We start from the raw sequence: 23,161 nt of genomic DNA, 5'->3' as shown, positions 1-23,161 counted from the left end.
AGATTCATCATTTTGTGCTCTGGTCTTTGATGGTTCCTGGACTGTGTATAATCTCATCTAATTACCTACAAATTCCCAGATTATTTGTGCAAAGCGATTACAGTTGTAACAATTAAATACATATTTTTGTGACAATTGTCTCTCCATAATTGTAGTTCTAAATAATGCACAAAATTACACTAAACATTAGCCTACATAATAGCTCATAACAGAGTTTCGCTCAACGACAGTAACCTCGGAACCATTGTTTTTAGTAACATTAGTCTACATTATGGCATGACAACTTCTAACAGGAATCTGTGTATGTACAAATCAGAATGGGTTTAGTTACCCACAATCAACTTCAGAACCAAGCAAAGTCGGTCGAGTTGCTTCCCACGTTTGATGGATCACATAACGTTTCATTATAAAATGAAGCAAAACTAGTACAACAAAATGAAATTTATTGAATTCATCATACATCATTTTCTTGTGTCTTGTTGAGGAAAGAATGTTGAGATCAATCCTAGATATAGTATGCATTTAACTGCAGTTGCATTGAACTGAAAAGCACCTTGCTAACAAACACTATAGCACAATAGGACAGTAGAATAATGTAAGCATTTTTCCAGTTGGTGGTTTCAGCTGGAGGACTCATCTCCTCCCTTGTCTTCTGATTTGGCTCTCTTTCTGGCCTGCTTGATCTGCTGTCCTTTGCCCGCTCTTCTCTTCTTCCCCCAGTTCTCACTCTGCTGCTGTAGCCTATGTTGCTTCTTTTCCAAGTAGGATGACATGTTGTCGAAGTTGACCTTGTACAGATGCTGGAAACGGCTCTCAGCTGCACCAAAAGCTGCTGAGGAGAGGTAGCGATGAGTGTTTTGTATTTTTATAACTGGGTGTGCTTCAGACAATTACCTTAATGTCTTTAAGTGAAATTCCCCAAACCAGTTCCCTGTAGAGTACACATTTATTGCCTGTCACTGTAAGCAAGGGCTTCAAAAACAACTTACCGTATTTTACGGAAAATAAGCCGCATTGTGTATTAGCCGCACCCCCCCAGAATGAGCACTTTGTGTTTGTAAATTGGAGTACAAGCCGCACCGGAATACAAGCCACACTTTGAAAGCAAACAACGTTACGTGTTCCGCCGGCTAACGTTGAGCAGACCAATGCTCACGATTGATTACTTCCCCAGACACACTCCCGTAGCGGACAGCTTGGATACCGATCTAACTAGACAACATTCCCAATCAGGGTGAACATTCATTATCTAAACTATAGACCATATATCCAAGTAAATAAAAAAAGCAGACCCAAGAACTATTGAGCTCTTAAATCTGACAGTTTCAATCGAACTCAACACATAACAGACCCAACACACCGGTACGGAAACACACTAGATCTAGTGATAACTGGACTAAATATCAAGATCAATAACTGATCTACCCCTCTCAGACCATCATTGTATACTTTTTAATGTGGACATGATCCTAACAAAAACCACAAAAGAATTCCTAGTTCAAAGAAGATATTTAGACTATACAGCTATGATGACATTTTCTGAACAATTTGCTCTATATGAGCCAACTAATCATGAATGCCCTCTGAATGAAATGGTAGAGAACCTCAATGATGCACTATTATCTGTGTTAGACTCTGTTGCACTACTGAAAGCCAAAAAGAAGTGCACAAGCAGAACCTCCTCATGGCTGAGAAATAATGTTAGTGAAACTAAAAGAAAATGCTGTGCAGCTGAGAACAAAATGGAGGAAAACAAAGATCACTATCCACTATAATATCTACTAAGACCAATATCAAACCTTCTATAAAGTATAGTAAAGTATCTAAAGAGTTTTAGTCCAATTAAATTATTTTATTGAAGAAAATAACATCCTGGAAGTCTCGCAGTCAGGTTTCAAGAAATATCACAGTGCTGAAACTGCTCTCACCAAAGTAATTAGCGACCTCAGACTAAGCTCTGATGCAAATAAAGTCTATCCTTATCCTGTTAGATCTCATTGCAGCATTTGATACCATTGATCACAACATCCTAATCAATAGACTGGAAAAGCTTATTGGGTTCCCGGATAGTGTATTGAACTGGATGAAATCATATATCAGAGGGAGGAAGTTTTATGTTAGTTTAGGGTACCATAGGTCCAAGAAACATGAGAACAGCTACAGGGTTGCTCAAGGAAGCTGCCTAGGTACATTACTTTTTTCTCTTTTTATGTTACCACTCGGCGACATAATCAGAGAACATAAGATTTCCATAGCTATGCAGATCTCACACACGCACGCATGCAGCAGTAAGCTTTATGAGCTTATGCTGCTGTATGTAAATATGTAACGCTATGTTTTAAGAAATGTCTTGTCTGTTGTGCCTGTGCTTTTTATGTTTCACTGTGGGAGAGTGGGAAACGTCATATCGATTTCTTTTAAGTCTTGACGTGCAGAAATTGACAAAGCTACTTGAAACTTTTACTGTGCTTCAGACTGCATAGCCTTGAGGTTTTTTGCATCAGGTACATTTTTATAGCCTACAGAAAACATTGGCAAAGCCGCAGCATACGTTGCTGTAAGAAAAGTGTAGGCTATTGGCGCTTAACCAGCTGATGAATCAATTCATCATATTCCTCATGTCCCATCTATATTGGCTATGTCCCAGTCAATGAAATCAAAGACTGATTTACACAGACTATACACAAATAGTTCATGATATAAGCGCTTTAAATAGGCCTACATATATCCTCATAAGTGTCTATGAGTTTGTATCAATTAGATACTCCTTGGCCTTATTTTTATACTACTTATTCTGAAGGAGTTGATATCATTGTTTGCTAGCAATATCTCATTCAATGATTAATTTCCATTAAGCCTACTACCACCAGGCACATTTTAAGAAATGTGATCTGATCGATTGGGGTAATAAGGCACTTAAGATGAACCTAAAGCCTACATTTTTCCAAAATACACATTTAGCTTATCGGCATTTTTTTGCCAAGCTGCCTGTCTTGCTCTAGCAGCGTTGTTTGACTTATGATAATATGCTTATTGTCTTCGTAGAGACTCATTATAATAGTTTGCTCGGATGGCGAGAAAATCACCGCTCTGACTTTCGTCTTTTCCGGAATCATACCGTTAGAAAATCACGGTTTTGGTGATCGACCTTTCCTGCCTTTTGAAGTAGGACGTGCTCGTGCACTTGTCCTGATGAGTTTAGCCTGATTGAAATTGACCACATGATTTGGATGCGGATCAGCCGTCGACGAACCAATATTTACGGTTCTCAGTTAGCTCGCTAATGTTAACGGGCTAAAGGGACAATTGATTAACTTAGCTTCAACCCCTATGACGAATAGGCCCCAGCTAGAACACTGCGATCATCAAATGCAGGCCTATTAGAGGTCACCAGAAGTAGTCATAAGAAGATTGGTGATTCAGCCTTTGTCAATTATGCCCCAAAATTATGGAACAAATTACCCATAAATATTAGGGAAGCAAACACGCTAGACATTTTTAAAAGACAGCTTAAAACCTACCTTTTTACCAAAGCATTTAAGTAATTTTATCTCACAAGGGTTTTACTACTTTTATTAGTTATATTATTGTTTAGATATGCCATTCTAATTATTACTTTTGTCACTTGTATTATTGTTTTTATTGATTTTATGTAAAGCACCTTGAGCTACATTTCTGGTATGAAATGTGCTGTATAAATAAAGTCTTACTTACCATAGCATTACACATATCAAAACAGAACTAACACAACAATAGAACTCCAAACAATGCTTATTTAACTCAGCTATGCCCTTAACTTAGTAGCTTTTCAGCTTGCCGCAGGGCATTCTGGGTACCAAGAGCAATGTATGAGTAGAGGTGATCTTACAGCATTGTGTAACACACTTCGGTTGTGGATAGTATGTCCAGAAATGACGCCAAGTCACTAATTTAGTGGCAGAATCCATTGTTATGTCTACGAAATTATTTGAGATATAGTATAAGTTTAGCTAGCTTGCAAATCCTGAGGATAGCCCACTGTAGCCTTTCTATTTGACAACGGTGTTTTGTCCCTCTGGAGTTGCCGTAGGGCTTGATACTAGGTGCGTTCAACATGGACTGACTTCATGCAGCGCTGCATCAGGTCACTGTGACGTAGCCATCAAAGTACCGTGAGATCGATTCAAGAACTGCCGGTTGTGTAGCCGAGCAGATTTTCTCAAGAGCAACCACACAGGTTCTAATGACGACACACTAGTTCATGTTTGGCCAGACTTGCACACAACAACTTTGACGCGTGTTTTGTAATAATTCTGACACCTTCAGATTCGCCAATACTTAAATCCGGACCAAACTGTTTAATCAAATTACAAATTTGTTGAACAAAGGGTTGTAGAATACCTCTTCACTAACGGAAATACGTTTAATTATAAAAAAATGAAAGTAAGAAAACAGCGCCTAATCGGCTATGACTGACGTCAACGCAGCAAACCACAAGAAGCTGGAATGTCCAACTTCACAGAGCCGTTTTTAACTCCTGCCTGACTGCAAGAGGCTACTCTCGCCGGTCGTTTCACGCAGCCGCATTCCATGCAGGCGATGTCAAGAAGAGCAGTGGTAAAATACAAGTTATGAAAAGAAACCACCGCGTCCGTGTCTTATTGTCCACACGATCATATACAAATATATCTAAAACGAACTTAGGAGCTCAGTTACACTACCAAAGTTGAATTAGTAATGTTGTTAGCGATACTAGTGTTATTTTGCTAGCTAGCCTATAACTGGGTCTTGCAGCTGTTTGATTAACTGAAATTGTTATGAAATGTTATGTTCAACGAGCCATTTGTCAACTTTAGCAAGTCACTGTATTTACAAGCCCTGATAGTGTAACTAAGACTACACAGTAAATAATTCCTCTTTCAAGTAATAAGCCCCCGTGTTGAGCATTACATTAGCAGCACGGTCTGTAGAGATCTTGACACAAAGCCACTTTTTTGTTCTAAAACCGGACTATTAGCCGCATAAGCACAAGAAAACTGTAAAATTGGAGTACAAGCCACGGCTTATTTTCCGTAGAATACGGTAGAGATCACAAAATACTAAAATGCATGTTGATATACCCAAGTAGCAGAGTAGGCTGAGTAGTGTTTTAAAGTTAGAGGGGCCAGGTTTATAGGAGGGTATAATGTCACCTACAACTGCTATGAGTGCATGTGTTATGCCGACTCACTCTGAAGAGCCTTCCAGTGGGGCTTGATGGCCTCGGACACTCTGCTCAACTCCAGGCAATGACTGTCACACTAGTAAGAACCCACAGACACATCAAAATAACGTGCGTTTTAAAAACTACCACTTACATGCTGGTATTCATTCACATTAATTTAAGAGTCTTAAAGTCCTATGCCTTTGTAGATTGGGTAAAGTATGCACATACTATCATAGAAGCCTACCTCCCAGCGGTCCTGCATGCACATGTAAATCTGAAATGGTGTGACCTGGCTATCCAGCAGGACCAAGAGCCTGCCTTGGAGGTCAAAGGTCAGATCCAGGGGACTGTGAGGTAGGGTCAGCCTACTACAGGGAGTTAAACGCTCCTCCACCCCATGGTCCATCCCAAACAACTGAACTATGGGAACTCTAGGAAAACAGCAAATGTGTTGCATGTGAAGTTGTTTTGATGAGCAGTTCAAGTTAGCAAAAATACATGTATACACGCATTCATCATCATGATGAGTTGCACCAAGCGATGGAGCCATGGACCTACCGAGCCACCAACAGGCATTACACAAGTGCGCACTTAAGGTATCCAACCCCGTTCCGACCTTCCTGTAGTTTTTTCGCTCCAACCCACACTAAATTCGAATAATTAGCAGACTGATGGGCCGAATCCCAAAATTCCCCCTTACCCCTTCCCCCTAGCCTTTAGTTTACCCCTAGCCCTTGGCCCTCGAAACTGAGGGGTAAGGGCTACACATCCCTAAGAAATGGGACACCACCTGGTTACAGGTACATCATTGAGCACATATTGATATCTCCAAAGCAAGTAGCGTTATGCACCGATATTAAACTAAATTTGCTGCTAATGGAGTTTACTTAAAACTGTAGACATGCTAGTCAAAGAAATGCGGGACTTGTGCAATTCAGCACTGTAACATTAGCGTACTAAACTAGCGATTTTTTGAAACATTTCAATTTGGAAAATGGTTGCAAATATCTATGTTCAGGACTGTGTATAACACAAAACAAGACTTTCTGGATGATCTGGCCGCCATTGTTGCCAGTCGCGCAGTATTCACATAGCCCTAGGTTTCAAGTAAGCTCCCGATCTTACTTGGTTTTAAGGGGTGTATACCCCTTAGTCTTAGCCCTACCCCTAGCTCAAAAAGAGTATTGGGACACCACTAGCTCTCACAGGAACGCGCAAAACTAAGGGGAAGGGGGAGTATTGGGATTCGGCCTAAATCAGGTTAGTTACAACTGGGGTTGGAGCAAAAACCTACAGGCAGGTAGGTCTCCAGGAACAGGGTTTATCTTGGGGGCTCGCAAGATCCATGGCTCCAACATTCACTGCACTAGCATGAGCCACCTGCGGGCATTGCACTGGTAACAAAAGTAAAATACACACAAAGAAATAAGCTGGATGGTCTGTGTTCATTGCGATAACACTACCTCTCACACTGCACAGCAACGTGACAACCGTCAGGGGAGGTGGCAATCTTGCTCACAGCAGACCTCTGGGAAACAAGACAAATATAATAAATATAGGACTACGCACTGAGCACTGTAAAAGAGAAAATAATGTGATTAGAATGTCTATTTGGACAAATCATTTACAGAAATAACTCTTTAAGTATCAGCAGCATGGGCATACATGATTAGACCTTAACAAGTCTTCACCTCTTCATTAGCTTGAGTACTCGGCGTGTCCCTCAGCTGCTTAAGGTCCCAGCTCTGGATCCTACGACCAGACTCGTACTCCCACAGCTTCATGGTCCCATCCTGACAACAAACCGCACCCAAATGAAGTGCACTTTCTAGGATGGTTGGACCTCAATCAGGAATAAATAATCAATGGTGCAACAAGCAGGTAGACAGCATCTATTTGTCACCTGACATCAATTGGATAAAAGCTAGAGACCCCTACCCCTGATCCAGACAGTAGCCAATGAGGATGCATGGGTAGGATCAACAGAGAGCTGACAAACCTATAAGGAGACAAGACAGCTTCCAACAGTGAGGTTCAGGTTACTTATTTGTAGATATTGTTTGCAGTGGACGAGTTCATACATCTTGACATCTCTCTAATAACCAGAAATCTTTGTGTCGGTACAATTTGAATGGGTTTAGTTTCACACGATCAGCTCCGGCCACTCTGCAAAATTCATATTCTGCATGTGGCCTTCTCTATAATCCATCAGAGTGCAGTGCCGCGATTTACATTGTTTGGAAAAGCATTGACAAAACAAATAATTTGCCGCCAGTTTACATTACATTTAGCAGACGCCCATCCAGTGCGACTTACAGTAAGTACAGGGTCATTTCCCCGAGGCAAGTAGGGGTTAAGTGCCTTGCCCAAGGACACGTTATTTGTATAACGGAATTTACTGTGAGAGGAAGGTGCAAACAAACATAGGCCTTACGGATCTTAAATGAAGTAAAGTTGGTTCTGTTGTTCACACATGTAAAAAAGGAAGTAAGACAAACTGCTTATATCCTACTAGAATCCTTTTTCACCCCACTACAGTGTTTTTAAAATGTAATGTTACATCGTTTTGTAATTTTGGCGGAAAAAGGTTCCACTTACGCAATGAGTTCATGGGGAAAACCAAACTTGAAGTGAATTTATATGCCTTGATTTTCGGTTTTCCCCTTTAGTTTTGAAACAGAAAAAAAACACTGCAGAACTATCGATTTCAATCCGTGCACCCTTTGTGCTTTCATTTTTCCGTTTCAAAACCAAATCGGAAAAACAAGCTTGTTTTTTCTGTGTTAAAACCAGAATGGAAATACAGGGGAAAACAACAGAAATCACTAGTTCTGTAGCGGTTTGTCTGTTTCAAAAACAAAAGGGAAAACCGAAAATCAAGGCATATAAATTCACTTCAAGTTTGGTTTTCCCCATAAATGCAATGCGTGGAACTTTTTCCACCAAAATCACCAAAGTCCTATCCTATTGATGACTACATGCTGCTGAAAACGACATGTTAGCAGCTAAACTTGGCAAATTGATATTCATTTTTTGTTGTTTAAATTGTGTCATTACATATGCATGCACTGAAGGACCGACGAATCAGCGTTAAGCATATTCCTCTTCTATTTAAAAAGGGTGTTGTAATCTAAATCCCATCCCCTACCATGCCGAATACATGGGCCATATGAAACACACGGACCAAAATGAAAAAATGTGCATGTTTGGGGGGGCCACCCACGTGACCAGAATTGTGGCAAATGCAACCATGCCCATTAAAAATAATTTGATTATTGATGGAGGTGTACAGGTGAGTACTATATTATGCAAAGCAAAAGTAATAGTTTCTCTTAACAAAAGAGCACATAGGGATGATTGACAGCTATCACTCAACCCATTTCTGCTTTGTAGAACATTTTAGCCTTCCTTACCTGTCATCACATGCTTAAGCGCTGCAGCGAATCTCACCCATTCCCCTTTCTCCTCCGTGTCACTATATCTAAACTCACATTACCCTTTATCCACAGGGGGTGTCTGCGGACATCACTTACACACAGTACCCCTCTCCGCAATTAAGCACCCCTTTATGCATTGGCCAGCTACCAAGCCAGACATGCTTAGTATCAACGCTCCATTTAAAACATGCTTTTTAGCGCTCCCTATCAAGCACTGAATTAGTACATTTGAAATTGTGTTTTGCAAATTAAATGTATCTTCAGTATGTCTGGTCTATGCATTGTATATCATTGAGTCTAATGCATTTAATGGATTTGTGTATGACTGTTGCACCAACTGGACATGTTATATTAACATATACATTTGTTCCAGATGTGCAGTAGTCAACAATGGGATGTGGGACCAGGTGAGGGTCGACCATGGAAAGGAGTTTTACCTGTGCCTGTACATGCAGGAAATCCCCCGAAAAAACAATGAAGCATTGCAGCCATCTTGAACTGTGCACTAGATGCGCCTGCATCTACACATTTCCACCAGAATTCCACAATCAAAATATTACAATAACAAAACGATCAAAATTAATTTTCCCCTTTTGGTTTTGAAACACAAACGCTACAGAACTACTGATTTCTGTAGCTCTTTTTCCCATTCTGGTTTTAAAACAGAAAACAAAAAAAGTGTTTGTTTATTCCGATTTGGTTTTGAAACATGAAAGAACGAAGGGTACACGGATTGAAATCACTAGTTCTGTAGCGGTTTTTCTGTTTCAAAACCAAAACATTACGTTTTTGATTGTTTCGTTATTGTAATATTTTGATTGTGGAATTCTGGTGGAAATGTGGAGGTGCAGGCGCATCTAGAGCACAGTTCAAGATGGCTGCAAGGCTTCATTGTTTTTCAGGGGATTTCCTGCATGTACAGGCACAGCGTTACCCAAGCCATTTTTGCCAGTCCGAAAAGTTCTTTTAGTGGCGCTTGCATGCTTGCCTGTGTGCTTGCTTGTCTGGGCACCGTTGCCACAGAGACTGATTTGAGTGACGTAGCTGCTGGTGCATAGACATTATGTGCGTTCAACATTGGCTGACTTCATGCAGCGCCGCAGGCGGTTGCCTTGAATCTGAGAATGCCATTGGCTGCTTCAAGTCAGCCGGGCTGCAGGCGGCTGCAGACGACGCCGGCGCTGCATGAAGTCGAACGCACCTATTGACAACCCAGTATCACATGATGCTAGGTTGCCGTAGAAAGAGGGAAGCGGGAAAACGGATGAGACGGAAACAGGAGGGTTCAGCCAGTGGCGATATTCTCATTTTTACTTTGTTGCTCGAAAGGACAAACATATTACAGTAAAATGCACTCAATGTCCAGGCGAGAGGTGTCTTTCAACTGCCGTCAACTCAATGATATTTTAAAGTGAGGCATATTACTTTGGTCAGATAGTGTGGACAGGCTTGATATTCAATCAACTTTTATATGCCATTTTGTTTTACGTAAAATTACAATTTCAATACACTATGTGGGAAGGCTAAGAGATGCCCTTTATTGAAAATTGACAAATAGTGATGAAAGGTGATGTTTGTCCATGTATCTTTGCGGTGAATTTGGACATTTGCTTAAAAAAATTTAAAGTAAAGTAACTAGTAGTGAAGACACTTTTCGAATGCAGTAACTACTGATGTAATCGAGTTACAATTTTCAAAAGTAACTAGTTACTTTTTCTGGAGTAACTACCCCAACACTATGTTAATATAACATGTCCAGTTGGTGCAACAGTCATACACAAATCCATTAAATGCATTAGACTCAATGATATACAATGCATAGACCAGACATACTGAAGATACATTTAAGTTGCAAAACACAATTTCAAATTCACTAATTCAGTGCTTGATAGGGAGCGCTAAAAAGCATGTTTTAAATGGAGCGTTGATAAGCATGTCTGGCTTGGTAGCTGGCCAATGTTTAAAGTGGTGCCTACTGATTGCAGAGAGGGGTACTGTGTGTAAGTGATGTCCGCAGACACCCCCTGTGTATAAAGGGTAATGCGAGTTTAGATATAGTGACATGGAAGAGAAAGGAAACGAGGTGAGATTCTTCTGGGCATGGTTGCATTTGCCACAATTCTGCTGCTGAAGCCACCTACAGCAACCACGTGGGTGGCCCCAAACATGCACATTTTAATGCTGCTCTAGGTGCCACCAAAATTGTAAACACTGTTCTAAGTTAAAAAAAATATATATATATACAAATCTGAACTTTATTGTAAAAGATAAGGAGGGCTTAGCCCTGTTAGCCTATTCATACCATCCGCCCCTGCTAAAAAGGTTTGCGTTCAAATGTGTGCCTCAGGAGAAACAGCGTACTTTTTATACAGTAACGATGCGTTCACACTGCAGCATTTTTTTTTTTTACGCTCTGCACCGCTTGCCTTCCCACAGTGCACCACGCTCGGGGGCGTGTTAGAAAAGTCAATACAGAGTTGTAGTTCTCTAAGGTCACTGTTGTAGTTTGTGTAAAACAGTGTGCAGACTTGGGTTCATGTACTGACAATGGCCAGGTTTCCGAGATTTGTTAAGAAGCTCTTAACGCCAAGAGCTTCTTAGGAGCATTCTAAGAGCGTTCTAGAGCGTTCTTAGAATGCTGCTAAGAAGCTCTTAGCGTTAAGAGCTTCTTAACGAATCTGGGAAACCCGGCCAATATAATTATTGATTTATAGATGCTCCTGTCTTGATCAAAATACAGCTTTTACACAGCATGATGCAAGGAATCAGATACACTGACTAGATGTTGCATGATCTTGTCAACGAGGCTATACAGCATTTCATACATTTTTCCAGTAACATTTGCTAGATTATGGCCACTACACATTTACTGTATGGCTAGCGAGTGACTGCGAATCAGCATTTCAACGTTGAATGTCAATTGTGTGCTGGGTGAACTAGACTAGCTAGACTAGGCCTACTGTAGTATGCAGCTAGCACAGAAGAAAGTTAGGGCTACATAGCTAGCCAATATGACGAGACTGAATTTAACACATCAGGGACACTGACAACCTCAGCAACCTTGCGCTCGGTATGTATGTATATATATATATATATTTTTTTGTCTCTTTAATCGTACAGAGGCGTATAATACAAGACTGGGTGTGTAGATACATATACGATATACATCTCCATCTTAAAAAATGATACCTAGAAATTGTTTACCATGAACAACGGTTGCTACGTTACAAGAAACAAGAAACCAATCCGATTGGCCAATGCTAGCGTTTTCACGCTCCTCATTTATATAAAGTTGAGAAAATCCAACTTGCAATGCTCCGCTCGCCTTCCCACAATGCCCTACGTGAGCATTGACGCCTGGTTTAATTGAAAATGAATTGGAAGCCAACGCGCCGCCCGCTCCGCTGCAGTGTGAACGCACCGTAACTACAAGGCTTCCCAACACTGAGAAAAGCACAATGGGCTGAGACGGTGAACTGCAAAGTGCAAGGTCATAGGTTCAAATCCAGCCACAGCCATCAAGCCTGTCATGATACTGATTATCTATTTAGTGAAACAGGTATCCAGGTACAACATGGTAGCCGTCTAGCTGCTCAATCATTAATGGTAACAATGTTTCATTCTGAGGGGATTACTACACCGGAAGAGCCAGAACTGTCTTGGCCCTTTTTTAACTTGTCCTTTGTAGATAAGATCCCAGCTGTCCCTGCGCTGACCAGCTGTCTCCTGTGTTTACAAACATCTTTAACACCTCCCTGGAGTCTCAAGTCCTACACTATCATCCCTGTGCCCAAAAAGCCAAGGCCAACAGGACTTAATGACTACAGACCCGTTGCCCTGACCTCTGTGGTAAAGAAGACTTTTGAGCGCATTGTGCTGGCACACCTCAAATCCATCACAGACCCCTTCCTGGACCCACTGCAGTTTGCCTACAGAGCCAACAGGTCTGTGGATGATGCCGTTAACATGGCCCTCCACTTCACCCTACATCATCTGGACTCCCCAGCATCCTACGCCAGGATCCTGTTTGTGGACATCAGCTCTGCCTTCAACACTATCATCCCTGCTCTGCTGTAGGACAAGCTCTCCCAGCTGAACGTGCCCGACTCCTCCTGCAGGTGGATCACAGACTTCCTGTCTGACAGGAAGCAGTGCGTTAAGCTGGGAACACAAGTCTCTGACTCCCGGTCCATCAACACCGGATCTCCTCAGGGCTGCGTCCTTTCCCCTCTGTTCTTCTCCCTGTACACCAACAGCCGCACCTCCAGTCATCCGTCTGTCAAACTCTTGAAGTTGGCGGACGACACCACCCTCATTGGGTTAATCTCTGACGGGGACAAGTCTGACTACAGGTGGGAAGCTGACAACCTGGTGATCTGGTGCAGCCAGAACAACTTGGAGCTCAATGCTCTTAAGACAGTGAAGATGGTTGTGGACTTCAGGAAGAACACAGCCCCACTCACCCCCATCACCCCGAGTGACTCCCCAGTCAGCACTGTGGAGTCCTTCCGCTTCCTGGGCACAATCCTCTCCCAGGACCTCAAGTGGGAACTGAACATCAGCTCCCTCACCAAAAAAGCACAACAGAGGATGTACTTCCTACGGCAGCTGAAGAAATTCAACCTGCCAAAGACAATGATGGTGCACTTCTACACGGCCATCATTGAGTCCATCCTCACTTCTTCTATCACCATCTAGTACGCTGCTGCCACTGCCAAGGACAAGAGCAGACTGCAGCGTATCATCCGCACTGCTGAGAAGGCAATTGGCTGAAATCTGCCTTCCCTCGAGGATCTGCACACCTCAAGGCGAGGAAGATTGTGGCCGACCCCTCCCACCCTGGACACTCCCTGTTTCAGTTACTCCCCTCCGGCAGAAGGCTGCGGTCCATCAAGACCAAAACCTCACGCCACAAGAACAGTTTCTTCCCATCCGCTGTTGGCCACTTTAACAAGGCCAAGGACTCTCACTGACTTTAAACCACAAGCTGCACAATGACCCCCTGCATATTGGAATTTGCACTATTGTATTGTTCTCTTGCACTGTTTTTTTAGGTTAGATTGTAAATTATGACTACTTACATTTTATTTTATTCCCCTTAGTATTAGCTAGACCCCCCTTAGTATTAGCTAGACTTTGCTCCTTTTGTATAGTTAGTCCACATATTTAAGTTTCAATATTCCTATATGTTTAATGTATACACCTCCCTGCCAAAGTAAATTCATTGTTTGTGCAAACATTCAAGGCGAACAAAATCCCTTCTGATTCATCTAGACAGCGCATCGGATTTCTTGCAGTGCGTGTATAAAACCTACATTTGTTGTAGATGTGTAGGATACGTGTCTTTCAAAGCAATATTTAGCAAAAATGAATACAAGACAATATGGCTTACAAATGACATCATTCTGAAGTACCATGCGCAATTTCACCTTGATATGTCAAAAGATGACTGAATTAGAGCTGCTTAAACTTTGTCCCAAAGCTAACCCTCTGCCCTTTCTAATCATAAAACTAACAGTTGATGTGTAGCAGAGAGGATAGACAGGCTGACTTGCAACCACATGCTCTTGAGTTTGAATCTCCGTTCAGCCTGTTTGCCAAGCATAAAATAATGCTGCTCTCGTTGTCCAACTCGACTTTCTACAATGTACATTTTTATAATATTTTGCCATTTTGAGGGGGAACTCGCATCACTGCTTGCAGCTATTTTTGTTTTGTTCATAAACTAATGTGATTGACAAAAGGGTATTCGCAATTAAAACTAAGCGCTTAACGCATCAGAGTAATGAAGAGGGAAATTTAGTTTTGTTAATTAATGAGATTAACACCTCAGAGATTCTTACAGTGTGTGAAAGATACGAGCAAAATCAGCAACTTTCAGTGCAGAATTATTGGTTTGTTATATACATAGAAGCCCAAGATTAAATCATCATCAATACGTAGGCTAATCTTAAACAAAATTGATACAGAAACATGCCTTCAGAGCAATAATTTATAAAGGCATGTTCAATTAAGCACCAAGCACCAGTTTAAAGGTGACATGACATGCTGTTTTTGGATGCTTTTATATAGGCCTTAGTGGTCCCCTAATACTGTATCTGAAGTCTCTTTCCCGAAATTCAGCCATGGTGCAGAATTGTAGCCACTACAAGTAGTCCCACAATCAGCTTTCCTCAGAACGCGCTGTTTCTGTGTCTGTAGCTTTAAATGCTAATGAGCAAGAGAAGGGCAGCAACATGCGCTAATGTTTACAACGGATGTATCGCAATGGCTCGTAGCCCCCGTTGCTGTAAGATGCCTCGAATTTAGCCATTGTCATCTGATCACCCTGGTTTGCAGAGGTTTACACTCAGTCATTTCAATGTGGAGAAAGGTGGATATCCCTTACCCATAACACCAACAGCATAACGGTTATCCAAATAACAAAGAAGTGTACAACACTCGCGTTACAGCGTTTGAATTCACACACACACACTTAATGCCATCTACCTTTACATTAGCGACAGTAACTCAGCTGGCTCGTAGCCCCGTTGCTGTAAGATGCTTCGAATTTGCCCATTCCCATCTGATCACCCTGGTTTGCAGAGGTGCACACTCATAATTTCAATGAGGGGAAAGGCGGATATCGCGCACGCCCATAACACCAACAGCATAACGGTTATCCAAATAACAAAAGAAGTGTACAACACTGGCGTTACAGCGTTTGTATTCACACACACACACTTAATGCCATTTGCATTTATCTTTACGTTAGCAACAGTAACTCAGCTGTTGGCTGCAGAGCTAATGTTCTAACATTCTAAGGGTAGCAAGCTAGGTAACCATATACAGTAAAGCAACAAAATGATATAGCTTTAGTTAACTTACTTGTCCAAGGTTTGTAGCTTGACCAAGGAGATTTAGTAAATGATCCACAATTTAATTTCAGCAAGGCCAGCTTTGTGTTGGCTCGAGTTGAGGAAACAGTAGTGGCTGAAATGTTTGGCGCAGACATGCAAAACTTTGGGAAGTTGTGTCTGCGCTTTTCCAGCGAAAATACAATTGAGATATTGGTTGTGCAGAGGCTCGGATGAAGGAATTAAATAAGGACTTGTGCTAGCATTTGTACATCCAAGCACTGACCAACTGTTGTGCTTCGTTTGTTTGCTCGCCATAATTTCTCTCCAGGAAAAACCGATATCGCACTTGCCATTGCACGGTGGTAGCTCAGTTTCTCATGGGTGGGCCAGATGATCTGGGCGGGCAAAGCAGAGAGAGGGGAGGTAACCTTTCTCGTATCTACGTCACTTGGAGATTTTCAAACAGAGCGTTTGAGCCTTCATTTTGTCAAAGGCGGAGAAGAACACCCAGGGCTTTGTTTAGACCTATCGAAAATTCTAGCCACTGGGGGACCAAAGGCAGGCTAGGGGAACTCATATTAATGTTAAATAACGTCATAAAATGAAGTTCATGTCATGTCACCTTTAATGTATGCTATTTACCGATGTCAAACCTGTCTGCACATTGCAAGGCTTTCGCAATTAAATGAAACTAAGCGCTTAATGCACCGGAGTTCTTAGTAGAGAAGGAAAATAGGGACATCCTGTTTTGTTATTTAGAAGCAAATTTGTTTTTACAATTGATATGGCCAAATAGTGCTGACTGAATCAGCTGCTTCAAAGACCTCCTTGGGCGGCAGAACTGTAAATGCAAGCGCTGTATGGTGAATTAGGCCTACAATTCACAACTAGCTCAACCATTGTCCATGTAATAACTTCTGTTATGAACTAAATGTCTATATATGTGGTGGTAAGACAATTTAACAAAGAACCAATATAATACATTTTGATCAACATAAATAGATAACGTAGAAAACAGCAGACAGAAGGAGGCTACATAATCATTTGCATGAATGTAGGCTACCACAGCATTGGCAATTTGATGAGAATAGATTATGTGGAAGTTGAACAAGTACTTCAGGAGATGAATGATTTCAATTGTGCTCTGAGAAATATAGGTACCAAAACCACTGACAAGATTTGTCATCACCAGCTGCATCACAAATACTGCACCATCTATAATTACAAAGATCTGTGTGGGTCACCAACATCATTGCGATCATTACAAACAACCTGATAAGTGCTCCAAGTTCCCATCATTAAACATGGATAAAATACCATGATATAAAAATACTGGGTGGTTCAGCATGATCTTTGAAGTGGAATAACATCACACTGTTGTAATTATGAAGATGAAGAATGAGTACTGATTATATGATTGAACATTTTTCACCTCTTAACCACTTTTATACTTTATATGTTATACCATTATGTGATGCTAACTGATCCTATCAAGGCATGCTTAATTGTTCTTTATCGCCCACCAGGACCGCTAGCCGACTTTGTGGTGGAGCTGGACATGCTCCTCAGCGTCCTCCCGGATGATGGAACCCCCCTGATAGTCCTTGAGGACTTCAACATCCACCTCCAAGGAACGCAGGCCGTCGACTTCTTGTCTCTCCTGACCTCCTTCGACCTGACGCTGCTGAGCACACCGGCGACCCACAAGGCAGGCAAACAGCTAGACCTCGTCCTGACACGCAACTGTATCACTGACTTAACTTCTGTAACCCCACTGCACATTTCTGATCACTACTTTATCCAATTCTGTCTCTCTCCCTCCAATCCCTCCGACCTCCCCTCCCCTCGTAACTTTCCGGCGCAACCTCCGCTACCTATCCCCCTACCATTTTCCCTCTATTGTAACATCCTCCCTCCCATTGACGAGTTCTCGTCCCACCCCACTAACACTGCCACCGACACCCTGTTAACCACTTTAACTGCATCACTTGATTCTCTCTGTCCCCTGTCAACCAAGCCTGCACGATCTTCTCCCTCCTGCCCGTGGCTTACGGATGTTATTCGTGAAGAACGGTCCACCCTTCGAGCAGCTGAGAGGAGATGGCTTAAGTCCAAAGACGGTCTGGACCTTGATAAGTATCACTCCCTCAAATCCTTCTCTTCTCACATAACTGGTGCTAAATCCCTCTACTTTCTTAACAAAATCAACTCTGCCTCAAACCCCCACAAACTTTTCTCTACCTTCTCCACCCTTCTTAACCCACCTCCCCCACCCCCTCCCTCCACCCTGACAGCAGACGACTTCTCCTTCTTTGAGAAAAAAGTTGCCGACATTAGCAGTCGGTTTCCTAAACCCACCTTTCCTACCCCCTCATCCTCCATGACTGACCCAACTAAATGTCTAAACTCTTTCTCTCCCCTGTCCGAGGCAGAGCTCTCTGACCTCATTCTCTCTCATCGCCCCACCTCCTATCCCCTTGATCCTGTCCCCTCCCCTCTCTTTCAAACCATCTCCCCCTCTATCATAACTTTTCTGCTCCATGTCCTAAACTCCTCTCTTACCTCTGGCACCTTCCCCTCTGCCTTCAAACAGGCCAGAGTTACCCCTCTACTCAAAAAAACCCTCCCTTAACCCTGCCGTCCTCCAGGACTACAGACCGGTATCACTGTTACCCTTCTTTAAAAGGTGACATGACATGCTGTTTTTGGATGCTTTTATATAGGCCTTAGTTGTCCCCTAATACTGTATCTGAAGTCTCTTTCCCGAAATTCAGCCATGGTGCAGAATTATAGCCACTACAAGTAGTTCCACAATCAGCTTTCCTCAGAATGTGCTGTTTCTGTGTCTGTAGCTTTAAATGCTAATGAGGAGGAGAGGGGCGGCAACATGCGCTAATGTTTACAGGATGTATCGCAATGACTCGTTGCTGTAAAATGCCTCGAATTTAGCCATTCTCATCTGATCACTCTGGTTTGCAGAGGTGCACACTCAGTCATTTCAATGTGGAGAAAGGCGGATATCGCGAGCCATAACACCAACAGCAGAACGGTTATCCAAATAACAAAGAAGTGTACAACACTCGCGTTACAGCGTTTGTATTCACACACACACTTGATGCCATTTATCTTTACGTTAGCAACAGTAACTCAGCTGTTAGCTGCAGAGCTAATGTTACAGCCACATTCTAAGGGTAGCAAGCTAGGTAACCATATACAGTAAATAAACCAAATGATATAGTGTTAGTTAACTTACTTGTCCAAGGTTTGTAGCTTGACCAAGGAGATTTAGTTATGATCCAGAATTTAATTTCACCAAGGCCAGCTTTGAGTTGGCTCAAGTTGAGGAAATGTTTGGAGCAGACATACAACACTTTGGGAAGTTGTGTCGGCGCATTTCCAGCGAAAATACAATTAAGATACGGGTTGTGCAGAGGCTCGGATGAAGGAACAGAAAAAGATGTGTGCTTGCATTTGTATATCCAAGCACTGAGCAACTGTTATGCTTCGTTTGTTTGCTCGCCATGATGTCAATCTCCAGGAAAAACCGTTATCGCACTCGCCCTTGCACGGTGGTAGCTCAGTTTCTCATGGGCGGGCTAGATGATCTGGTCGTGCAAAGCAGAGAGAGGGGAGGTAACCTTCCCCCTATCTACGTCACTAGGGGGAGATTTTCAAACAGCGCAATTGAGCCTTCATTTTGTCAAAGGCGGAGAAGAACACGCAGGGCTTGGTTTACACTTATCGAAAATTCTAGCCACTGGGGGACCAAAGGCAGGCTAGGGGAACTCATATTAATGTTAAATAACCTCATAAAATGAAGTTGTCATGTCACCTTTAAAACAATTGAATGTGCTGTATCTCACCAACTGTCTAACTTTCTTTCTCAGAACAACCTGCTTGACCCCAACCAATTGGGCTTCAAGACCGGCCACTCCACAGAGACTGCTCTCCTTTCAGTCACCACTGCCCTCCAGTCTGCCAGAGCGGCTTCGAGGTCATCCGTCATCATTCTGCTGGACCTTTCAGCGGCGTTTGATACGGTTAACCAGATCCTGCTCTCCAGACTTTCTGAGATGGGCATCACTGGCACTGCACTCCAGTGGATCTCATCCTACCTGTCTGGAAGATCCTACCAGGTCTCCTGGGGAGGCAAACTGTCAGACCCTCGCCAGCTCTCCACGGGTGTCCCACAGGGCTCCGTCCTTGGACCCCTCCTCCTCTCTCTTTACACCACCTCACTCGGACCAATCATCACCTCCCATGGCTTCTTTTACCACTGCTACGCTGACGACACACGTCGTTCCCCCCGACCGATCCGGGGATCTCAGCTAGGATTGAGGCCTGCCTCGCAGACATCTCCGCCTGGATGACCGAGCACCACCTCCAGCTGAACCTTGCCAAAACGGAACTTATCATCCCGGCTAAACCCTTCATCTCCCACTACCTCTCAATCACCCTGGGATCTGCGACGGTGACCCCCTCCTCCTCTGCCAGGAACCTTGGAGTTACCATGGATGACAAGCTCTCCCTCACTGCCCACATTGCTGCGGTCTCCCAGTCGTGTAGATTCACCCTCTACAACATCCGGAAGATCAGGAGATACCTGTCTGAGCACTCCACCCAGCTGCTTGTCCAAGCACTTGTCCTCTCCAAGTTGGACTACTGCAACTCGCTGCTAGCCGGTCTCCCAGCATGCGCAACCCGCCCTCTTCAAAGGAATCAGAACGCGGTGGCCCGCCTGGTCTACAACCTACCCAGGCGCTCCCACGTTACCCCGCTCCTCATCTCCCTCCACTGGCTACCCATAATGACCCGCATCAGATTCAAGACCCTGGTACTGACCTTCCGTGCAGTGAACGGGACTGCACCCGACTACATCAAGTCTCTCCTGCAGCCTTACACCCCCACCCGCCACCTACGGTCTTCTTCAGACAACGGCCTGGTGGTCCCACCGCTCAAGACCGCCCGGTCCCAACACAAGCTCTTCTCCTGCCTGGCCCCCCAGTGGTGGAATCAACTCCCCACCTCCATCAGAGACACAGACTGTCTCTCCACCTTCAAGAGAAGGCTCAAGACGCACGTTTCGGGAGTACAACGGTACTTAGGAATGGTTTGCTGAACCCAATGCTAGTTTCCTCAAGGATCTGAATGACTTGCTTAGACTGTTGCCCTTGTTGGTTAGTGGTAGCTGATTTAAACTGTTGTATTCCATTTTAATTAATCCTATTTTTATTGCTTTCCTACAGGTACACTTGCACTTAGAGATTCATGTTGTTTAATTGTAACTTCCTTAACTACATGCTCTTATGGTTTCTTCCCTTTAGCACTTATTTTTTGGCTGTTCACAATATGTACTTCTTGTTTTTGGCTACCCGCAATGCTATGGGGCTATCTTGTTGTTATCATCAGTGACCTATGCACTTTGTAAAGCTCTCTCTTGGAAGTTGCTTTGGATAAAAGCATCTGCTAAATGAATAAATGTAAATACTACTGAAACCCTGATGCAAAGCTGTTGACTTTAGTATTTCCACTAATATGTAGAAGAAATCAAGCCCAAAGGGTTCATCTGGATGATTGGGGCTGGGTGCGAGAGAAGGCTATGTGTATAGGCTTTTTCCAGAAGAAAACTACAAAGCCCAGTGTTCATGAGGCAAACTTACGGCCCTCCGTCAAGAAAACCCAGTGCACCTGGCATTCAAGGTTGGAGCAGGCCTAAAAATAGAATGATTTTCTATGCGTATGTAATCTGAAGCCCCTAGGGAGAGAGAGGCCAATAGAGTGTGAAATGCATTATGCATTATGACAAACAAATATTGTACCAATGGCAAAATTACAGCGCTGATAAGATTTTGATATAAAAAGAAAATTTAAATCTCTGCAGAATCTGGCTCACGTTTGTTTGGAATCACCCTGTTGTATTGGATTCTGATTAAACACTTCCATCGAACTTTGAAGTTTCCTGTGCCGTTTCCAAACGTAGAGATTTTGACCAAAAATTTAGTATATTGGATTTTTTCATCAATTTGAACAGATAACCCAAATCGCCATACTCACTCTCGATGTCCAAGGCAGAATGATTGGATGTTATAGGGTGACTTCAAGTAGCTGACCCTAATTTTCTCATCACGGTCAGCTGTGATGACATACTTGTCATTGGGACTCAAAGTCTGGAAGTAAGCAGTCCCATAATAAAAATTACTAAAAAAAGTCTTCAGCATGCTACAAGTAAACTTTGTGAAAGGGGTGCGTATTTACCATGGCCAGCAACATTGACAGGTGCCCAAGCTTCAACTCCCCTGCCTTTTTGGGCTCCACCACAGAGAGGGAATAGACATCTCCTGACTTGTCTGCTGCCAGTAACTCCTCCTCTGTCTGTGTGAACACCAAAGAGGTGCACCGTCTCACCAGCCACCTGGAAACACATCGTGTCTGCCATTTTACACGTTCACACAGCACACCGAGAAATGCGTTTTGACTTCAAATACCTTGTACTAATACACTGCCAGGAGGGTTCGGTCCCAAAAAGTACAAGCCTTTTGTTGTCATCGGTCAACGCGACCAGCTTCCCAGACAAGGAAACTGCAAACGCCAAGATTTTATCACTTCCTTTTTCTTCCGAAGCACAACTATGCCTACAATAACAGGGATACACACACACATTAAAAACAAAAGGCATCGTGATGAATCTTTTGGTCCAAGTAGATAATACTTACAATGAGGGATTTTTAAAATTTAAAACAGTGCGAGACAACTTCTGTAGTCATAATGTGGGTGCATCGCTTTAAGATGTTCTTATTGGGATCAATATATAACTTCGACAGGGGTTATACAGGGGATTCGCCAACTATAACTAATACTACCCTTTGTTGTCAGTTCCTGTGCCTTTTGGCTTGTTTTCCGCTGTGCTGCAGTCAAAAACAAACGGGTCTCTGAAATTAAATAGCAGACAACACATTCGATGGAGGCATCCTGTAGCTGTACTAGCTAGCCATTTTAGCTATATCTGACCACATTGTCATCATCTGCTATGTAAAAACAAATACAAATAAAAGCAAGCATGCGGTGAAAACTATACCCTACCTGTTATGTTTGGCATGTACTGCAAGTAATAATTTGTCACAGCTTGAAAGATACCACTCTCCCCCCACACACACGACTGCCATGGCTTTAGCGTAGACTCACTAACATTCGAAGCTAGACCCCTGGCTGCTTTTGAGCCGTCACACAAGCACGTGGGCAGAGAATGTCTAATAAAGAGAGAACTGCCACTCTCGGGAAACTTCCGGGTTCTGAACTGGTTGAAATTCCATGTGAGGGCGCTAACGAGCGAGTGCAGAATGAATGGAGGTCTATGGAGCGGTACCCCTCAAAATCCACTTTTCTCAGGATATAATTTTTTGTCCAGTAATTTGAATTCTGAATTCGAAAGGGGAGGCCAAAAAAATACACACTGCCGGGTTTTAGATTTTTTGAAAGTCGCCTTTCTGTTCTAAAAAGCTTTTGAAAATGTCATTGACGTCATACACATCGTACGACCAGAGCTACTGCTTGACGGCAAGCTCTGGTCACTTACTTTTTTCTCTCAGGGCATCGACAACACAGCTGACATGTTAGGCTCTCCCTGTCAATACACATGCTTGAAAGAGTTTTGGCTTGCTAATGTTGTTGCTAATGTTGCTAATGCTCCGACATTTTGATTC

The 23,161-nt window shown here is 42.9% G+C and overlaps 1 protein-coding gene across 6 annotated transcripts; it reads right to left on the bottom strand.

Annotated features, from left to right (window-relative positions):
* Positions 1 to 426: 426 nt before the first annotated feature.
* Positions 427 to 22,702, bottom strand: wdr4 (WD repeat domain 4). Of its 6 annotated transcripts, none has more exons than XM_084688255.1 (12): positions 22,542 to 22,701; positions 22,322 to 22,390; positions 21,947 to 22,093; positions 21,717 to 21,873; positions 21,516 to 21,628; positions 21,355 to 21,420; positions 7,124 to 7,184; positions 6,877 to 6,978; positions 6,649 to 6,713; positions 5,430 to 5,616; positions 5,210 to 5,279; positions 427 to 832 (listed from the first exon to the last, which is right to left on the bottom strand). In XM_084688255.1, the coding sequence occupies exons 1-12, from the start codon at positions 22,622 to 22,624 to the stop codon at positions 621 to 623; spliced, it is 1,332 nt and encodes a 443-aa protein (XP_084544381.1). In that variant the 5' UTR covers positions 22,625 to 22,701; the 3' UTR covers positions 427 to 620. The 6 variants fall into 6 exon arrangements, with proteins under 6 accessions (XP_084544381.1, XP_084544382.1, XP_084544383.1 ...); XM_084688256.1 differs by having other exon boundaries at positions 427 to 829; XM_084688260.1 differs by having other exon boundaries at positions 729 to 832; positions 5,176 to 5,279; positions 22,542 to 22,702.
* Between the last annotated feature and the right edge of the window lie 459 nt (positions 22,703 to 23,161).

Source organism: Hypomesus nipponensis, chromosome 23 (genome assembly GCF_054491055.1).
Source record: "Hypomesus nipponensis isolate SF chromosome 23, ASM5449105v1, whole genome shotgun sequence".
In the NCBI taxonomy this organism is placed as follows: Eukaryota; Metazoa; Chordata; class Actinopteri; order Osmeriformes; family Osmeridae; genus Hypomesus; species Hypomesus nipponensis.
This window is presented reverse-complemented; position numbering and strand designations above follow the sequence as displayed.

What these genes read in the sequence shown, in the direction of transcription:
- wdr4 (XM_084688255.1), bottom strand. Translation starts at nt 22,624, where the DNA reads ATGGCAGTCGTGTGTGTGGGGGGAGAGTGGTATCTTTCAAGCTGTGAC. An exon ending in GGCTACTGTCTGGATCAGGG is followed by an intron (nt 6,979 to 7,123) that starts GTAGGGGTCTCT and finishes GTTTGTTGTCAG; the next exon opens with GATGGGACCATGAAGCTGTG. An exon ending in GTTGCTGTGCAGTGTGAGAG is followed by an intron (nt 5,617 to 6,648) that starts GTAGTGTTATCG and finishes CTGTTTTCCTAG; the next exon opens with AGTTCCCATAGTTCAGTTGT.